This window comes from Haplochromis burtoni, unplaced genomic scaffold (assembly GCF_018398535.1).
Source record: "Haplochromis burtoni strain Fernald_Lab_line unplaced genomic scaffold, NCSU_Asbu1 Contig_89, whole genome shotgun sequence".
In the NCBI taxonomy this organism is placed as follows: domain Eukaryota; kingdom Metazoa; phylum Chordata; class Actinopteri; order Cichliformes; family Cichlidae; genus Haplochromis; species Haplochromis burtoni.
The window spans coordinates 1685821-1703708 of NW_024582450.1; the positions used below are offsets into that span (position 1 = coordinate 1685821).

A 17888-nucleotide genomic window follows, 5' to 3' on the forward strand; every position below is an offset into this window, starting at 1 on the left:
ATATATATATATATATATTTGCATCTTGCTGAGTTTAGCATGACTGCTGTGTACCTATCCTGTCAATCATGAGTGTATTACATTGAGTCAGCTGTGACTTTTTTTAATGACCAAACCAGTTTACCTTGTCACTCAGACAGAGCCTATCGCAAAGAGCACACAGGTGTGTGTGTGTCTGTGTGTGTCCTTGTAAGACTCGGCCTCAGGGCATACAGCCGACATGCCACTGTGGTAAGGTCTTACCGGGTTTGATCATTGTGTTTTGTGTGTGTCCAATTCAAGTGCAGACAGTTGACCCTGGTGTTAGGGTAGGATAACTAAAGCCTACATAGACAGACTTGGGTGATGCATAGAGACAGGGACTGAATCAATGATTGTTTGGGAAACGCTCTGAGGTGAAGCTTAACTGTCAGTTAAAACCTTTCAGACTAGAAAGACAAAGGTTCAGTTCATTGCACATAATTCAGGAAAGGAAACAAGCAGCCTATTCTCCCTGTGCTTATTCTCAGTGAAATAAAAAGATAAAAAACAAACAAATCTGTGTTAACATCCTCTTCTGCAACTTAGGAGCAAGTAACTACATGCGCTAAAGAACACCGCAGCTTCAACTAGCCTTCAATCTCACGACTGCTGAAACCACTGAGCCTTCAAGACCTCATTTTTCATCGACTCAATTACTCGACAACTGTTCCCCTCCTGGCCCAACCCGTTTCCCCCCTCGCCGGTTCATCTTCCCTCCTCCTTAGTTGGAAGTGATCATTTGTTCTTTTATTAAAGTTGATAACATCCCTTGCATTGTCTGAGCATTCAAGCTGGAGAGCCGCCCCTACTGTTCTAGCCTCCAGCGTTTTCATATTATTGGTGCATTATTTCACGCATGCCCTCCTCTTTTATCAAGCGCTTTTGAAGTAATGTTAATAGACTAGAAAATTGAGACATTTATGAAGTATGGGCCATGTTTATGAAAAAATCCATAAAGTATGACAGGGGAGAGGTGAGATAAAAGCAAGGTTTTAATAGATTATGGCAAACAGGGGAGAAGCGTCAGATGCTGACAGGCACCTCCTCCGAGATCCCTCATTTTTTATGGGATTAATTTTGTTGTATTAGAAATGAAGTTAAATGTCCTAATTAATCTGTTCATGCTGCATGAATACCTCCCTGAACGCAGATGCGTGCACACACACTGGTTTTTGGCTAATTACTCTTCTGTGGTAATTGAGGTAGATGTAGTCTCTGGATGTAGGCTGAGGAAGTTTCGGTAGGTGGGGGCATATTTGATGTGGTAGGGGCCTGCTGAATTTTGCATGCCGGCTCCTTTACACGAGTGAAAAATTCAGAGTGACACCCATAAAACGTACCCACATTTTTACCGTTTGCCAGTCTTTATTTACTTATTTGTGTACATTTATCTACTGTTAAATTTCTGTTGAAGCTGCAAAGAACATATACACATATTTTTGTTTATTGTGTGTCAGCAGTTTCAGCTGCTTACCGTGAAACCACAAAGTCTATTTTCAGTTGTGTTTGGAAACATTTGTCACATTTCATTCAGAGTTCTTTCATATTGTGTTTCCTCTCCATCTACAATGTCAATTATGTTAAACAGACTTAAAGCAATGTTTGTTATTTAACTTGTATTCAATGTAATTAAACTGAAGCTTTAAACAAGCAGAGCAATTTTCTCTTTTGTCCAGCACGGGTGGCCCAGTCTGACTTTGACTCAGCCTGACCTCTCAGCTCTTCATCAAAAGGGCCAAACAAAGTTCAGCTCTTTGTTTTTAGACACTCATGCTCCTGTAAGAAGATTATTCAAATTCTACCGCCTGCCTCAACACACTCCTCCCTTTGACACTAATTGGCAGCGTCAGATTCACTTCCCTCCTGATGCCTCACGGTCCACTTTGACAATTCTCAAAATCCAATGCAAATCCTATCGTGGGCTTGTGCATGACAATCTTCTACAATATTGACTGTCACTCACAATTAGGGGAATGAGGCAAGGGGTTAGTGCTCACCAGCAACCTGAGGCTAGCGCAGTCAACTCCCCAAACGTACCTCGCCGAATCTGATCAGTGAGAATAATGTCCCAGCAAATATCCCAGGGGTGAGCCACTTACCTTAACTGGAAAGAGGAGATGTTTAACAACCATTCAGCTGATAGTTTGTCTGTTCAGACATGGTTTGGGTATCGTACGTGCCGCAGTAAATGTTGCTCAGAAGTGAATGTGACTGAACGGCCAGCATTAATTTAAACTGATCTTGCAAGTAAGAGACCCCTGTTGCTAACTCTGACTTTAGTGAATGATGGACCAATTTGATCCATCTGGCAACTAATAAGCGTAATCTATTATTATTAGTAATGCATTTCTGTGTAAAACATGGAACATAGCCAACTAAAAACAGACTTGTGCTCCTTCCCCCGCCTCCTGCTTCTTTTATGTCACTCCAAAAGAATTGCCTAAAAGCTTTCATAAAAGCATTCCATTACTCGTCTTTCATTGTAATGAGAAAATTTGTTTTGATATTTTCCAACTGAGAAACATCCTTTGTCTTAATGAATTGATTGCTGTAGTAAAAGACTGAAATTTCTTATATCTTAATTAGATGATGTAAATTGCGTCTAAAACAAATGACAGCTAAATTTTCATTAGATCCCTGACAAACAAGACAGCAAAACAAAACAATTAAAGAGAAGAACTTTGATACAGCTACGCTCACTAATAACACGATAAGATTACTCTACAGTTCATATCACAGTGAATTCAACCTGTAAACACATGTCTGTCAGGTATGAAACAACATGAAACATTATTTTAAAAAAGGGCATAAATTAAATTAGTGTTTTTTTTTTTTCTTTATGGCTTGCGGCTTTAACCTAAACTGATGCCATATTATATATCAACATACAATACACCAACAGGCCCTCAAGAGGCCCCCAGCTTTGACATTATAAAGGTTAACTAATTCTTTAAATCAAGTCACATCTAAATCTGTCAGCTTACCAGGCCAAGCCGGCGTTCAGTCAGCCTGCCATTTCAGAAAGCTGAAGCAGAGAGACATGACAAGCTGAGCAGACAGATGAATAGACGAATAGAATTTGAAGGTCCAGCATCCATCAAATGCCAATCCATAATGCCATTCCCTATACCTCCACCAGTACCAAGCCTCAATGTGGAGACCTACTGTAATTAAGTCCTGCAGGGGCAGAGCGTTCTGTCAGCAGCCATGTGCTGTCTTTCAAACCAGTGGACATTTGTCAAAAGAATAAACTGATCCCAGTACAGCTGGACATTGATTAGTTTAGAGCCCTGACTGACTACCCTAGATTCACATGGTTAGCATTACTATATATGTATATTATATATACATATATATATACCATATATATTTACTATAATTGTTAAAGAAAGGTAACAGAAACCTTTTTTATTTTTCCAGTTGTTTCCATTTTTTCCCCCTCAACTCATTATCTTAAAAATAGCTGAGCTTCACATAGCTGACTGGATTCTCTGGTCATGATTATGATCTAATATTCTGATATCCATTCCCCCCAACTTCCAATCCCTTTGTATTGTTAAATCCCTCTTTTATTCACTAATTCATTTCCGTGGAATGGAATGTATGAGAAGGTTTCTCCACAAGAGCTCTTTGGTCGCTGTTCTCGCCCTGTCCCTGTCGCCAACACTCACCAAGAAAAAAAGTGTCATTAAGATGGCATCACCATGGTGCTGGTGAGAGGAGGGGTGGGACTGCATGCTTGCTCACAGCAAGGGGGTAATTGTATCAATATGTAAAACTCCCTATCTGTACTGAAGAGACGTTAATACATTTTTGATCAAATTAAGCCATTGTAGCGTGGAGGAGGAGTAGACACATTGAGAGACCACGCAGGGGTCGTACGAAGCTCCGCGCACAGCTCTGAACAAACTCTTCTCATTGTTTTCTCAAATTGCTTTGGATATGAACGATCATTAGAGGAATGAAAGATTAGATTGCTTTCCAGAGGCAACATCGCATGCACACAGCTGACATCAATTTCATGTCTCGATGAGACTCCATTGAGGAAATCAAACACTGCTGGCATGTTAAAAGCAAACCTGACTCTGTAGGTTGCATCTCAGGACTCCAAACTGAACTTCGGTGACACACTGGAGAGATATGCCATCAAGCTCTGAATGAATGGCTAATCCACACATGTTCTCACTCATAGACGGATTTGGCTGCAACATCAAGGACGGTGTGGAGGAGATGGACACTATCCTTGTTGACAGTACCTTGACAAGTGTAATCCTATATAATACACACTGGGTAAACACAACACCAAGCCAACCGTGCAACCACAGCCCACACTTCCTTTTCTCTCCCTTTGAATTCTAGATTCTTTCTGGGTTTGAAACAATATGAAAGAAGTTTGAGTTTTAACTTTACAAACAAGTGCAAAAATGAATATGCACTCCCCACTATGAAAGAGATACATATTTACATGTATACACAACACAAGTCATACAGAACAATCACATGCATACGCACATGTGCATCTCTATATAAACAAAAGACAAAAGAGACGGACAAGCACAATTTTAATTGCCTTTCAAGAGCGCACAATTACAAAGCATACGAATCACCAGGAAGGTTTGTCAATCATCAGATTAATCCTTGATTATCCTTCTTTAATCTAATGCTTACTTTTCTACAGTAATGTTTCCTATTTTTTGCTTGGTCCAAGCCAAAAACTTACGTTATCATTTGGAAACCAGTCATTTCTGTGAATAACAGGGCTGAAATGTAAATACTTATTAATAAGTAAATAGAAGAAATAGTTTCCCTTTTGGGGATATTTTCCTAGACTTACTCTGAGGGCCTGGCTGTAGGGTCCGATGTTGGCTGGGGCCCAGTGGGACAGACTCTGGACGTGCAGAGCTTCTCTCTGATTGAAGCAGCCCTCTGCCAGGGGCTCGGTCCAGTCATGGAGGAGACAGTCCATCTGCAGCAGCTGGCCAGCAGGTAGAGGCACCTGGACACACACCCTACACAAAAACAAGAAGAAAACTGGATGATTGCTGTACTAAAAATAAATAAAATAAACACAGAATAAGAATGAGTTGTAAATGCAGGTTTGAGCAGCGTAAATATTGAAGATGTTTTACACTTACCTGGCTGGAGGGTTGATGTCAAAGTGTTTCTTATAGACTGCATTGAGTTCAACAAAATCTTCCATGTTTTTTACGTACAGGTGAACCAGAACAATGTCCTTCATCTTCCAGCCCCTGCTGTCCAACTCCCCTATAGACAGTAAATACATTGGAAGTGATAATAATATATTATAAATAAATTACACTAGCCTAACATTATTACTGCTTGGTTAAAATATGCATTTTTACAAAAGGCTTTTGTGTGCAATATACAATAAAACAACAGTACAGTACAGTCCAAATAAAATCCAAATGCAAAGGTCTGTGGCAAATGAAAGTGTCTCGCTAAGCACCATTACAGTGAGGTCATTAAGTTTCTGGACAGAATGAAAATGAGATTTTTTTTTTAATTTTATGGATATTTTTTAATGTTGTCTTATTACACCACCACAGTGAATTCTACAGCAAATGATAAATATGTTTCAGAGGTTTACCAAAACTTTTTCATTAACTGTTTGGGAATTTCAGCCATTTTTACACATAATCCATTATAGAAAGTATTTACACGATTGACTGACAAGCAGTTTCATGGTCATATGAGACCTGTTCTCTCCTTATTTCATGACAAATTAAGCTGATAAGAGATGTTGTGTTGATCAAATATTGAACATTTGGTATCTTTTTACTGGGATACTTAATATGAGGTCCAAAGAGATATCAACGCATGTGAAGCAGGTCATGATTAGGCTGAAAAACAAAAATAAACCTACAAGAAATACGATTTTTCTTTGCAAGAGCTCAGTCCCACTAGAGTAAAAATAGGACAATAGAAAACCACTTTTGGTCACCAGTTCACCTGGTGGGAGACAACCTGTCTCAGTCTAACTCAGACTGACTGCAATCATTCTCAAACAGATTGGCAAAGGTTAAAGTCAGTCTGCGCTGATGAGTTCTGCTCCATCAAATGATGAAACACACAAACATGAGTTACTAAGGTTTGTGGCTGGTAGTTTACTGCAAATTGCACTAAATTTAACACATTATTTTGCCACTGATATGTATGCGATAATTGCTGATAGGAGTGCTCATTTATTTGTAATCAGTGGGAGAGATGTTATCAGAACAAGTGTATAATTGGCACTTGTGGATGGCTCAAAGCTCTGAGTGCAACTTTGGCACTGTCTGTCCGGCTGATGTTTACTCAGTCCTCACTCTGTTTCAAGTTGCCTCCCTGTATATTCCTACTCTAAGATAATAATAGGAGTTTACTGAAAGAGAGCAGAGCTGAACATAACTTAATGGTGCAACTTAACTTTAATATTTAATATGAAGTAAGTGTCAAAAGGCAACAGCCGAAAATCGCTTCAGTTTAAAGAATTAAAAAACTACAGTAGATTCCTAAGAAAACAGTGCGCTTTGATGATGGCTTTCCTGCAGCATGTCACTTTTTTATTTCTTTCTTTTTCTAAACACATCACAGGGCTTACAGGGAGTGAAGCATATATTTACTGAAATAAACAGCAGACTTTCAGACTTTGAGAGTTAATAAATATGTAAAAATGACTGGACTCTGTAACATGTTTATGGCATCATGAACCACAAGTTCTAACTGTCAACGAAGGAGTGAACGATGTTTAGGTTTGGGTTGATCTTATCACTCAGGAGTTTGGCTTCTCCTTTCTACTGGCCCATTTCTTCAGAAACACAATCATACCAAAGCTTTCTCACTGTAGGATCTGAGATAGCAGTCCCAGTGCACAGCTCCCACTCAGTTTCACACAGAGCGGGAAAACCTGGAGGGATCTGGGACAATAACAATATTTTCATTTACACGTGGAAACCTTGGTTTCTGACAGTATCTAATATCTCATATTTAAATGGAAAAATATGGAGAAAAACACGGAGAAAAAATCTTGCGCTCCACCTGACTGTTAGCCCTCAGGACGGCACACAGTCCACAGCAATTTGTAACACAAGAATTAACCCTTACAAACCGTGTCTTGTTTGCTTGTTTATAAATGCATAAATTATAAATGTTACCCATCTGACCCAGTGAGTGACCAAGATTGGGTGGGTGGCATGCCGTGTGCCACATTATTGCAAAAAGATTGCATATAATTTCCATCTTGACCCTGTTGAAAACTGATAGGAGACTGCTTTATCGCCATTTTATCCCAGTTTTGTTGTTGTCTTGACATAATAGAGCTGGTCTCCATTATTTCAAAGGCATTGACTGCACATGGTCGCCACCTGGTCTCCAACAACTGTTTTCCTAATTGTCACAAACTAGTCAGCAAGACTAGAAATTTCCTTTCAGACAATAAATAATAAACATGTCAGCCATATGAATGAGCCCCCTAAACCATGTTACATAAAAAAACACAACAACCTTTCTAATTTGAACCTAGTGATAAATGTGTCACTTTCAACACAGCACAACCCTGAACTGCATCCACTAGTGTTAATGGACAGGTTTGAACAAGATTCGCATTTTCAGCTATATTTACCAAAAGCCTGAGATTTTTTTGTTTTACTTTTCTGAATCTATTCGGCATAAAGCTACACCTACTGCATACTTACTCAATATTCATGTCATTTTAATTCTGTCACTTTAGTATTTAAAAGGTGGATAGATTAGAAATGTTTTCTGACATTGAAATCTATTGCTTTAAAGTGGTAATGGTGGACCTCTTCTGTAAAGTGCAGTCTAGCACAGTATGCACACACGATGTAGGCTTTGGATGCAAACGCAGGCACAAGGGCTCAAAGCAAAGCCTTTCTCGCTACAATCATTTGAAAGAGCTTCAAGTTTGTTTTTCCTTTGCCGACACTAGCGTCTCAGACTACTTCGCCCTCATACAAAGAGGTTGTTCATTAAATATTAACTTGTTTAATATTGTCTCTGCACTGTGAAGGCTGTTCAGCCAAGCACCACGATAAACATTAAATATGCTTTTCATCTTTCGCTCCTCTTTCCCCATCAAAAAAAGAGAAGGAGAAAAAAAGACTGTGATACACTGTAAAAGCCTACACTTTCAAACTTCTGCAGGGAAAAAAAAAAGATAACCCACCCAACACGCCTGCACACTGCGTGTGTGTAAAAAGCTTTAGTTTTCGTTAATTTGCAATGCTTGTCCTTGCTTGGTGGCCAGCATGCGATCCTGTTCTTGTCATGGACAGAGTCTTTGACACATGCTTTGCCTGCTGCCTTGACGAGCACTTCTAAGTAAGAATGACTTGTCAAACTCTGCTACTTCTCCTGGTGTGTGTTTAGCTAACCCAGCGAGGAGAAAGAAAGACACTCAGGGGACAAAATTCTCTCCATGTGTTTCTTTTCATTGTTTTTTTTCTTTCATTTTTTTGTTTTGGTGGGTGGGTGTGGAGGGTGGGTGTAAAGTGAGCAGTGCAGCACAGTAAGCCCGCCATATTTTTTTTGTTTTTTACTGAACAGCTTACATTACCTCTGCACAAAAGAATTATATTCTACCCCCCTCGACCATATCAAAGATGTCATTTTTATTTGATTGAAGAACACATAACTCATTCAAGTATAGTTTACTTTTGTGTGTTATGTGCTTTTGCGATTTCAGGGAGGCAAAAAAGAATTTTCTAGCAGACCCTTGTGGTTTTCCAGAGAGCTCAACACTTTTAATACTTTCCCTTACTTTGCAGCTGGATGAAAGCTACCGATGTCTGGCCCTGGATCCCAGAGTCTTGGCTCTGCAGGCCATTGATGCCACAGATCCACTGATAACCTCCGGAACTTCTTAAAGAGCAAGATGGAGAGACGTCTGCATGAAGAGATACGAGATGAAGAGAAAATGTTAGTTTACTTTTTAAAGTATTTTTTCTCTGTTCATAACTTTGAGAAACCCCAAAATGAGAGATCAATCTGTTTGTTTATTCATTTATAACTATTTAAATATTGCTTAAGAGACAAACTGTGCATAAACGGTTTATGTCAGAGGAATTATTAAGTCAGAGACTGCCATAAAATGACAGGTCTTGTCAAACAATCGTTCAGAAATACTAGCATTAAGATGCTGGCCACATGACACAGATTCAGCCTGCTTACACCACACAAAGATATCATCTGGCACACCAAGACATAAATATAGACTCATGCGTGCATATCAGTGCATGCGATTCTCCCAATAAATGAATCTCACCGTGGCCCCACTGACAACTAAGGTCACAGTTTGATGAAAATTCGTGCTGGTTGTCTTCAGCTTGATCAGCATATTCCACCTCCTCAGTCATCTTGTCAATGGCATTTTGGCAAGGACAACTACCATGGGGCAAAGCTCTCGCCACCACATCCTGCAATAAAGCACCACAGGGAATAAATCAGGCCAAATGCCCAGCAAAGAGCAAGGAGCCTTCTGCAAAGACAGACAAAACGCTGTATAATTAGCCAATCTTTTCAAATACCCCACCAAGTGGGCTGTGTGTGTCAGTCTTTCATGACAAGGACCCAGACACGCATAACTTCAAGGTGAATGAATATGAAACAACATGCTAACATATTCGTGGTTCGGGCGAATAGGGGTGGTGTTTTCTGATACTGTAGATTCAATCACGCTGGCTGTCAGTCAAAACTCATGACTGGATGGGTGAGACATGTTCTGGATTTCATCTGTTTACTTATACTTTCCCTCTGCACTCTGCTACTCCTTTAAATAACAAATCATTACCATTCTCTAAGGCATACATATTACCTGCCAAATCCTGCTGGGGCGTCACATATTTAAATACATATTTCATATCTTCACAACGCCCCCCTCACCATGCCCAACACTCATTCACCCCCCTCATCGGCTGTCAACCGCATTAGGCAATATGATAATCAAATTAATTATACTTCAGCCCCTCTCTCCTGGCCAGCATGAAAAATAGCTTGACTAGCATTAACGGAGGGCAAATGATGGTGGTCCATCCCCACCCCCTGAGCTTGGTGCGGTTTCCTCTAGTGCTGGTGTCACCGCAGATCTGTCACCCTGACGAGAAAAGCTTCAGAAGGCTGAACCAGGGCAGGTTCTCCCCTGGTTGCCCCCGCCCCCTCCGCTCCCACTCGTGCAGGCCCTGGTTCTCCGTGCTCTTCCCCCAGCAACCTAGGGGGGGCTAGAGGGGCTCTGAGAGGCTGTGAATGTGTCTGTGTGTTGGGGGTTGGAGTGTGGGGAGTTAAAAATTATATAGCTGTAGGGAGTGAGGCTGCAGGGTCACAGAAGATGTGGGACAGGGGTATGTTTTCTGTCCATAACAGTCCCATCCCCCCATCCAGCATCAAGATATACTTACATACATATATAAATACAAACACAAACGCACTCTATTGCACATAAAAACCCACAATGAAACTCACATGGAAATCACATGCTCCACCCTGGAGACATGTTAATCCCACAGTGCAACTTTGAGCTCACAGCACCGTTACACAAGGAGCATTTGCTTTCAGCAGGAACACCAATAAGCCAATAGGTTTCTTATTGAACTACGCAACCTAAAATAGCATAATTAAAAAGTAAACATAAATGAAGGCAATGTCTCGATCAGAACTTTCTGGGAATTATTTAAGGATTCTAAAGTTGTCCGCTCTTGCAGACAAAGTAAAATGTTTGCAAATCTTCAAGCCTGTGAGGCCCTCCGCAGCTTCTAATTTACCAAAAGCCAATTTCTACTCCCCCCCCCACCCCCATCCACAACCCTTGCTTATGTCCGCTTAGCCAGCTACCTGAATGCAAAGTGCCTTAATGTGAGCAGACATGTTTATTAAGCTGGGCCTAGTTTCAGGCTGCAGTGAATATTGCAGACGTCAAAGTAGGCCATGTGGGGCTAGAGGAGAGAGAGAGTGAGGGATGAAGGGAAAGACCGAGAGCAAAAGTTTGTAAGAGAGAGAGCGCCGGAGCAAGAGAGAGGCCCTCTGGAGGTCGATCTGAACCCTGCCCTGCAGTGCTGTGTTTCTCCTCAACAAAGTTATCAGACACCAAAGGGTTTTGTTCTTGTATTTGTTTTGCCCTGAGAGCAGTTTTAAAGCAATCAATCCCGAAGCGACTCAAACTTTTGCTTGTAAAATTATCGATTCGGCATTGAACGCCATTGATCTCATTTGCGAAACAAGTTATAACTCATGGAAGTTTGACTCACGGTGTCTTTGCTCTCCGTGTGCATTTTAGTGAAGCGCAGGTAGCCAACCGGTGCAAAGGCATCTGCTGAGTGGATCACCGTCTCTGCCCCATCACTGCACAAACGCACAATGAACGTCCATATATATTTGGGGAAAGAACACACATGCTGCAAAAGTGTCAGACACAGTTTATAATGCTTTACTCACATAACGATCTTCTTTTTGAAGAGAGGACAATCAAGGGTGAAGGTTTCATATTCACCTCCTTCCCCACATATATGGACTCCATACTTCTGGGAGAGCTACTCAGGGAGAGAAAAACTTTCAGTTTATAATTTTTTAATCTCAATTCAATCCCAAATTTTCAATAGAACACTGGATTTTAAAATGTATAAATTGCTGAATGAAAAAATATATTTATATTAAATACATATATACATATATATATATATATATATATATATTATATCATATATATATATGATATATATATATATATATATATATATATATGTATATATATATATATTATATATATATATATATATATATATATATATATATATATATATATATATAAATAAAATCATCAAGACAATACATCATTTTAACTACATGATTTCATATTGTTTCATAGCCAACTTTGAAATGAACATCAGGTACTGTCCTGGAGATAAGAGGCTGAAAGTGTGGTGGAGTATCTGCCATCCAATTACCTGTTTCAAGTAGGGCTCCATGTCAGCCAGAGGTTTTCCTAAGTGCTTCTCTGGATCCAGGCCTGGCACACATGTGGGAAGAGACACATATGAATGTACACAAAGCAATACACAAAGACAGAAATACAAACACAAACACCATTGCAAACAGACAAACGTATGCACAGACAGAGAACGAGAGAGAGAGCGCGGTCGGATCAGCAACACAACACAGTGATTGAAGATGACAGGCAGGGAGGTTTACGGGCAGTCGCACAAACACACATGTAAACCTGCGCCCTGGATCTATTTGTTTGACTTTGCAAGTAGTGTACACAGATCTCTCCGGGTAAGGGCAACAGTTTTCAGTTGCTGGCCACAGACCCCCCCCTCCCCCCCAATCCTTCGCCCACAACCCCCCACCCCAACAAGTTCCCTTTGAGAACATAAACTCTGGAAAGAGATCTTGTTTATTTGGCTTTCCCCTCCCCTTCCCCTGAAATGGTGCATGGAAGTGACTCACAGGAATGGGAGCGAAAAGAAGAAAGGGAAGAGAAGGGTGGTGGAGAGTTTTGTATGCATATCCAGTGGTGCCACGCTTTTAAAATACAGGCTGACTGGCCCTCAGTCCCTAGACACAAAAACAAGTAAATCCAACCAGCAGCCCGCTTCCCCTTTTGATAACATATCCAAATCCAGACCTGAGCTTAAATGAAAGATCAGTGCGTTGATAGCTCTAATTTAGGAACACTCTACATATTAGTAGGAATAAAAGGCTGAAAACAGCGCGGAGTTTACTCAGCTTGTTGAGAATTGCAGGGTTTTACTACTTTGTGACACTGAGTCCTGATTTTGTGCTCTACAGGCTCTTTCCTGAGGGCACTAAGCAGAACTCCATCTCACCCTGTCACTCCTTTCACAAAGAAAGTGCAGCCAATGATTTCCTGCTGCACATTCTTTGCTGTTCCGACAAAACACAAAGCTTTGAGTACCGGGTGCTCTCTACAAAGAATAGAACAATAAAAACATAACAGGACACGAATGTAAAATGCTATATTTTAAGAAAGCCAAGTCATGCTTGCATGTTTAGAGCAAAACACCTGACTGTTTTACAGAAATACGATGACCGCTAGTGAAGTCTCTCCTTATTCTTCATCATTTTTCTTTGCCCTTTCTGTGGTTGCCTATTAACTGATCGACATAATCATTATCAAATAACTGATGAGTAACATGACAACGATGTCATCGCCATAAAAAAAAGCTGCTGACCCAAATTATTTCTCTCAAAATCTAATATAGCTCCACTACTCCTAGACATCAGGTGATCCTGTTCATTGGCATGTTCATGTGTTTAATTAAAGGAACTAAGTTAATCGAAATGTGAGAATCTCTCTTCTCTCATGGCCTGACAGCCTCAAAGGTTAACGTGTCATCAACGAGCCCCCATGGGGAGCAATGGATGGGAGACGTGAGGGAAGGCAGAGGTGATGTGAAGGAAGGACGTCGCATTCCATCCCAGTTCATCTTAATCCCAGCTGTGTCTCTCCTCCGGGCCCCGGTGGTCCGGCACTACAGGGAGAAATGGAGGGCCACAACAGTGGGAGGGACGGAGGGCCATAACAGTGAGAAGGCGGGAGGGAAGGAGGGTGGAGAAAGTGTGGAGAGAGAATGAGCAGACCCTTATTCTCTTCCCAGGGGATCTGTGGTCTTAATTAGTGTGAGAATATCTAATCTCAACATCCTCTCATCTTAACCCTGCCACAAAGGTAATAAGGAGAGATGAAAAAAAAGCATTAAAATTCAATCCAATTTAAATATCCTCTTTAATTAGTCATGCCTTTTAACAAATTTTAATAATTGGCTCCAAATTGCTGAGGGGATGCCGCATTTTTTAACACGTTCATTAACCTCCTCACTCTTAAATAATATATCATACATGATTTGATATTTACAAGGAAAGAAGAGGATGACGGAAACCAGGAAGACAGGAGTGAGTGATAAAACGATACAAAGACGACACTAATGCGGAGGCATTTCTCCCAAGACCACTTAGCACTTGTATGAGTGTTCTCTTAATTGACGTTTCTGACTGACTTAAGGTTACTCAAACCAACTGGAAATGAGAGTAGATGCAGTGAGCTTGTACTTGGAACATACATTCTTTGCAAAGTGTTTGAGTAGCCGCCAGTGTGAGCCTTTAGCAATCTAACATCACTCATTTACATGATCTTCACATCTCTGTCTCCTCTGAACCTGTTTTACAACTTGACCTAAACCCAATTACCTAACCTCATTATGCCACATTAAACCCAAATAAGCCCACCAGAAGCTGCCATTAGTCTGTCGCCAGAGACAGCAAGATCGCACTTTGTAGAGAGAGGAGCTTTCCTAAGAGAGACTGAGAGGAATAGCTCTCCTTTAAAAGGGCTTTTTACCTCGTATTATCCTATAAAACTCCAATTAAATTCAGTGAACTTTAAAACCAGGGAGTCCAGTAATGAGGGAGAGCATTTCTTTTCAAGAACAGTGCCGACATTTAGGGTTTGAAATTAAGGAGGAAGAAAAAGTTTACCAGGAAACCGAGAGTCATTTACACAATTATGTTTTTATACCGAGGTTTAAAAATAGTCTTTAAAAACAATCTAAAAATATAAAAACACATATAAAACTGCAAGCTGTAGGAGAAGTTAACCGATAAATAATAATAAAAAATGTTTTAAAGTATAGACGTGTTCTCGAAAAAATAAATCCATCTGATCTCTACAGAAAATCTTAGAAGTCACTGAATGAAATTATTTCTTTTAATGTTGTACTAATTCCTTTAAACGATCGCGATTGGGTTTTCCCATCTCGAAAAGGTTGATTCATGTAAACCCACAGCAGTGAGTTACCTATTTAATTGAAAGTGACTGTGATTTTGCTTACTGAGCCTAATGCCAAATTAAAAACTGGGAGATTCTAGATACTGTCTGAGCTGAGCTGAGCTGAGCGCAGTATCGCAGGCATCCGCAGGTTGTCTTAAGATCTGGCAGCTGACAGCTCAGCTTTAATCCTTGCCTTCAGAGAGAAAAGGCAGAGAAAATTGGATTCATGATGTGTAACATTTTAGCCTTTAAATGGATGAAATAAGCATCTCCTCCCTAGTAGGTGAGCTGCACAAGCCTTTAAACAACGCACTCAAAGACCCCCGCCAAAACAATAGCTGTTCACTATCACCTAATCTTCGCAAGACAGACAGAGGAATACAAAACAGAGAGGAAGAAAGGAGAAGAGGGAAGTAGCACGGTACAAAGGATGATAAGATTAAGGTTATATGTGAAATTTGTCAAGCTCTTATCTGAAATTCAGTGTCTGTTAGCAGAATAATGGGCAGCATGAACCGCGTAGCAATCACATCAAGATGAAATCTTTCCAGTCCAACAAATGATAGAGAAGAAATTGGGGACCAAAATGAACCTGTGGAAAATATTTTTCAGGTCTAGAGTGAAACTGAACAATGTGTAATTTAAAAAACAAACAAAAAATGCAGCCTATCATTCTTAAACTATTTAAGGTAAACCTTGAGCCTCAACCCCAAAACAGCCCAAACCATCTGCAGTAGAGAACTTCTTTTTGTTTTTAACACGTGAATTTCATAATTTTTACTGAACAGAAGAACAACAGAATCTCCAGTGCATGCCATATAATGGAAATTTAAAAAATAAATGGATTCTACTAACTGACAGCAAAGTAAAATTAGTACAGTTATCTTGGAACATTTTAATGGATGAAATTAAAAGAGCTGGAAAAGTTTATTTAAGAATTCACCAATGAACTTATTCCTCATTTAGTCATTTTTTCCAGCACATTCTCTGATTGGTTGCTTCTCTTTCTGATTTGTACTAGTACACTCAGGATATTTCAATTACTATAATTGAACAGTGGATCTGAATATGCGACTTGACTGGAAACAAAAGGTATACATACAGTATTTCCTCGATTAGGTCGAAAGGTAAAAATCCACAAAGTAGAAACCATGTGTTTATTCCATTATTTTTAATAATTAATTAATTAGTGATTAATTTTGAGTCATAAAAACCCTCCCCACACTCTTATAAACCTTCCCACTGTCTTTGAAAACCCTGTTATAACTCTGTTATTAATTTTCTAGGTTAGAAAATGCTTATTTTACTGCAAAAATAATTGAAATGTAAAAAAGAATTAAATACCTATAGAAACATGCAATGAAATTCCTGAAATATAAATTTACAGATGATGTCGCGAGTCCATGAAAGGTGCACCGGCCGGCGTGGGAATACTGTGTATGTATTTTTTAAATTTTTTTTAATAATCTATTACCTATCTGTCTAACTAACTTCATCTTTGTTAGTTTTTAAACAGCCAAAGCAGAGAGCAGTTGAACCTGACGTGTGAGCAGTAAGCTAAACTTGCAGCCTGAAATCACATGTCTGTTATTGACTATCTACGGAAGAGGATTAGGGCCACTGGAAAAAAAAAAGAGAAAAAGTCAGAATTCTGACTTTGAAGACATCCCCACTTGTTTTGTTTTTTTCTGTCCCAGACAAAAGATGACAATGTGAAAAAAAATCATGGCGACATCTTTAGTCAGAGGCCCTCCATCGCACCATGAGTGAAGTTTAAAGTTGGCCATTATAACCACTCTGCAATCCAAGGCAAAATCCTGACAATGGCAGAAATTTAGGATGATCATCTCACAATGTGACTTGTATAACAACCCACAACTACAAAACAAAAAATAGGAATGCAGCACGAAAACACGCAACACCAGCACTGTGCCAAATGTAACAAAGCATGGAAAGCAATAGTGAAGGAATAACAACCATAGATCCTGGGCACTAATTCAGCAGGTAATGCCATCCTGCAATCTGCATCAAACCTGATCCTACAGTGTGGCTTTCTAAAGTCTCAATTTGTAATGGTGCCTTCATATATAGAAACAATACCAAGCAAAGACTCTTTTTATTTACACTATCAGATACCCTGTGGCGCCATGGTACTTCATTGTGGTACAGAAAATGTCTACAAATAACATAAGTTTGTTTAAAAAAACAAATGAAATCGGTCCGGGTTAGAGGACAGAACACTTAATTTCAGGAACAACCTGCATCTTTTTACAGGGGTTGATAATCTCATATCTGATAACAGGCTCTGTTTGGTACTGTTTCTATATCTAGATGCTTTGCCAATGTAGTTCTAATATTCAAATCAAACATACAAACCATTGAGGTCTCTGATCACTAATTGTCCTTTAAATATACATTAAACTATGATAAAGTGACGAGGTGATCAGTGACAGCAAACACGTGACATAAGTTCCCTAATTCCGAGCTTAAAGGATGTGTTCGTGTGAAGGGTAAAAGTTCATGCAGAGATAAAAGATTTTCCAACAGGCAGACCGTGATTTCACACATGCCAATTATCTCTGGAGCTGAGGACCAATTAACTGCTGAACCTGTGCCCTTATACGCACATGCACTAATCAATTGATTAACTAATTACATGAATATTTAATACTAGCTTTTAGGATTTCCAATTATCCACAGTTAGCTGCAGAGACACAGCACCAAAAACGGGAATGTGCCTCCACCTTTCAGACGAATGCTTTTTTGCTCATTAGAAGCTTTAGCTGACATTCGTAGGCTCAGATCCAGTTGAACTTATTTCCCTGCCTGCAATTTGGGATCTTCAATGACTGAATTTTTTTCCCCCACCGTCAGCACACAAAGGAACACTTCCAGAGAATTCACTAAGAGGATCATCCTGCATTTGGACACCTGTCTTTTCATTACAGGGATTTATTACTAAGAAACATAAACTTCTTTAAAAGAAGACAGAAAGAAAGAAAGAAAGAAAGAAAGAAAGAAAGAAAGAAAGAAAGAAAGAAAGAAAGAAAGAAAGAAAGAAAGAAAGAAA

General features: G+C 39.7%; 1 protein-coding gene across 2 annotated transcripts in view; it reads right to left on the reverse strand.

Moving 5' to 3' along the window:
• The window catches only part of dph6 (diphthamine biosynthesis 6), a 59748-nt gene that overhangs the window by 23885 nt on the left and 17975 nt on the right, over positions 1-17888 (reverse strand). For both annotated transcript variants that reach the window (XM_005942647.3, XM_005942646.3), the window contains exons 6-12: positions 11976-12037; positions 11467-11561; positions 11280-11373; positions 9305-9455; positions 8801-8926; positions 5157-5286; positions 4856-5030 (exon numbers count right to left, since the gene is read on the reverse strand). In XM_005942647.3, coding sequence (XP_005942709.1) covers positions 4856-5030; positions 5157-5286; positions 8801-8926; positions 9305-9455; positions 11280-11373; positions 11467-11561; positions 11976-12037 — 833 coding nt within the window. The remainder of the gene's footprint in view (positions 1-4855; positions 5031-5156; positions 5287-8800; positions 8927-9304; positions 9456-11279; positions 11374-11466; positions 11562-11975; positions 12038-17888) is intronic.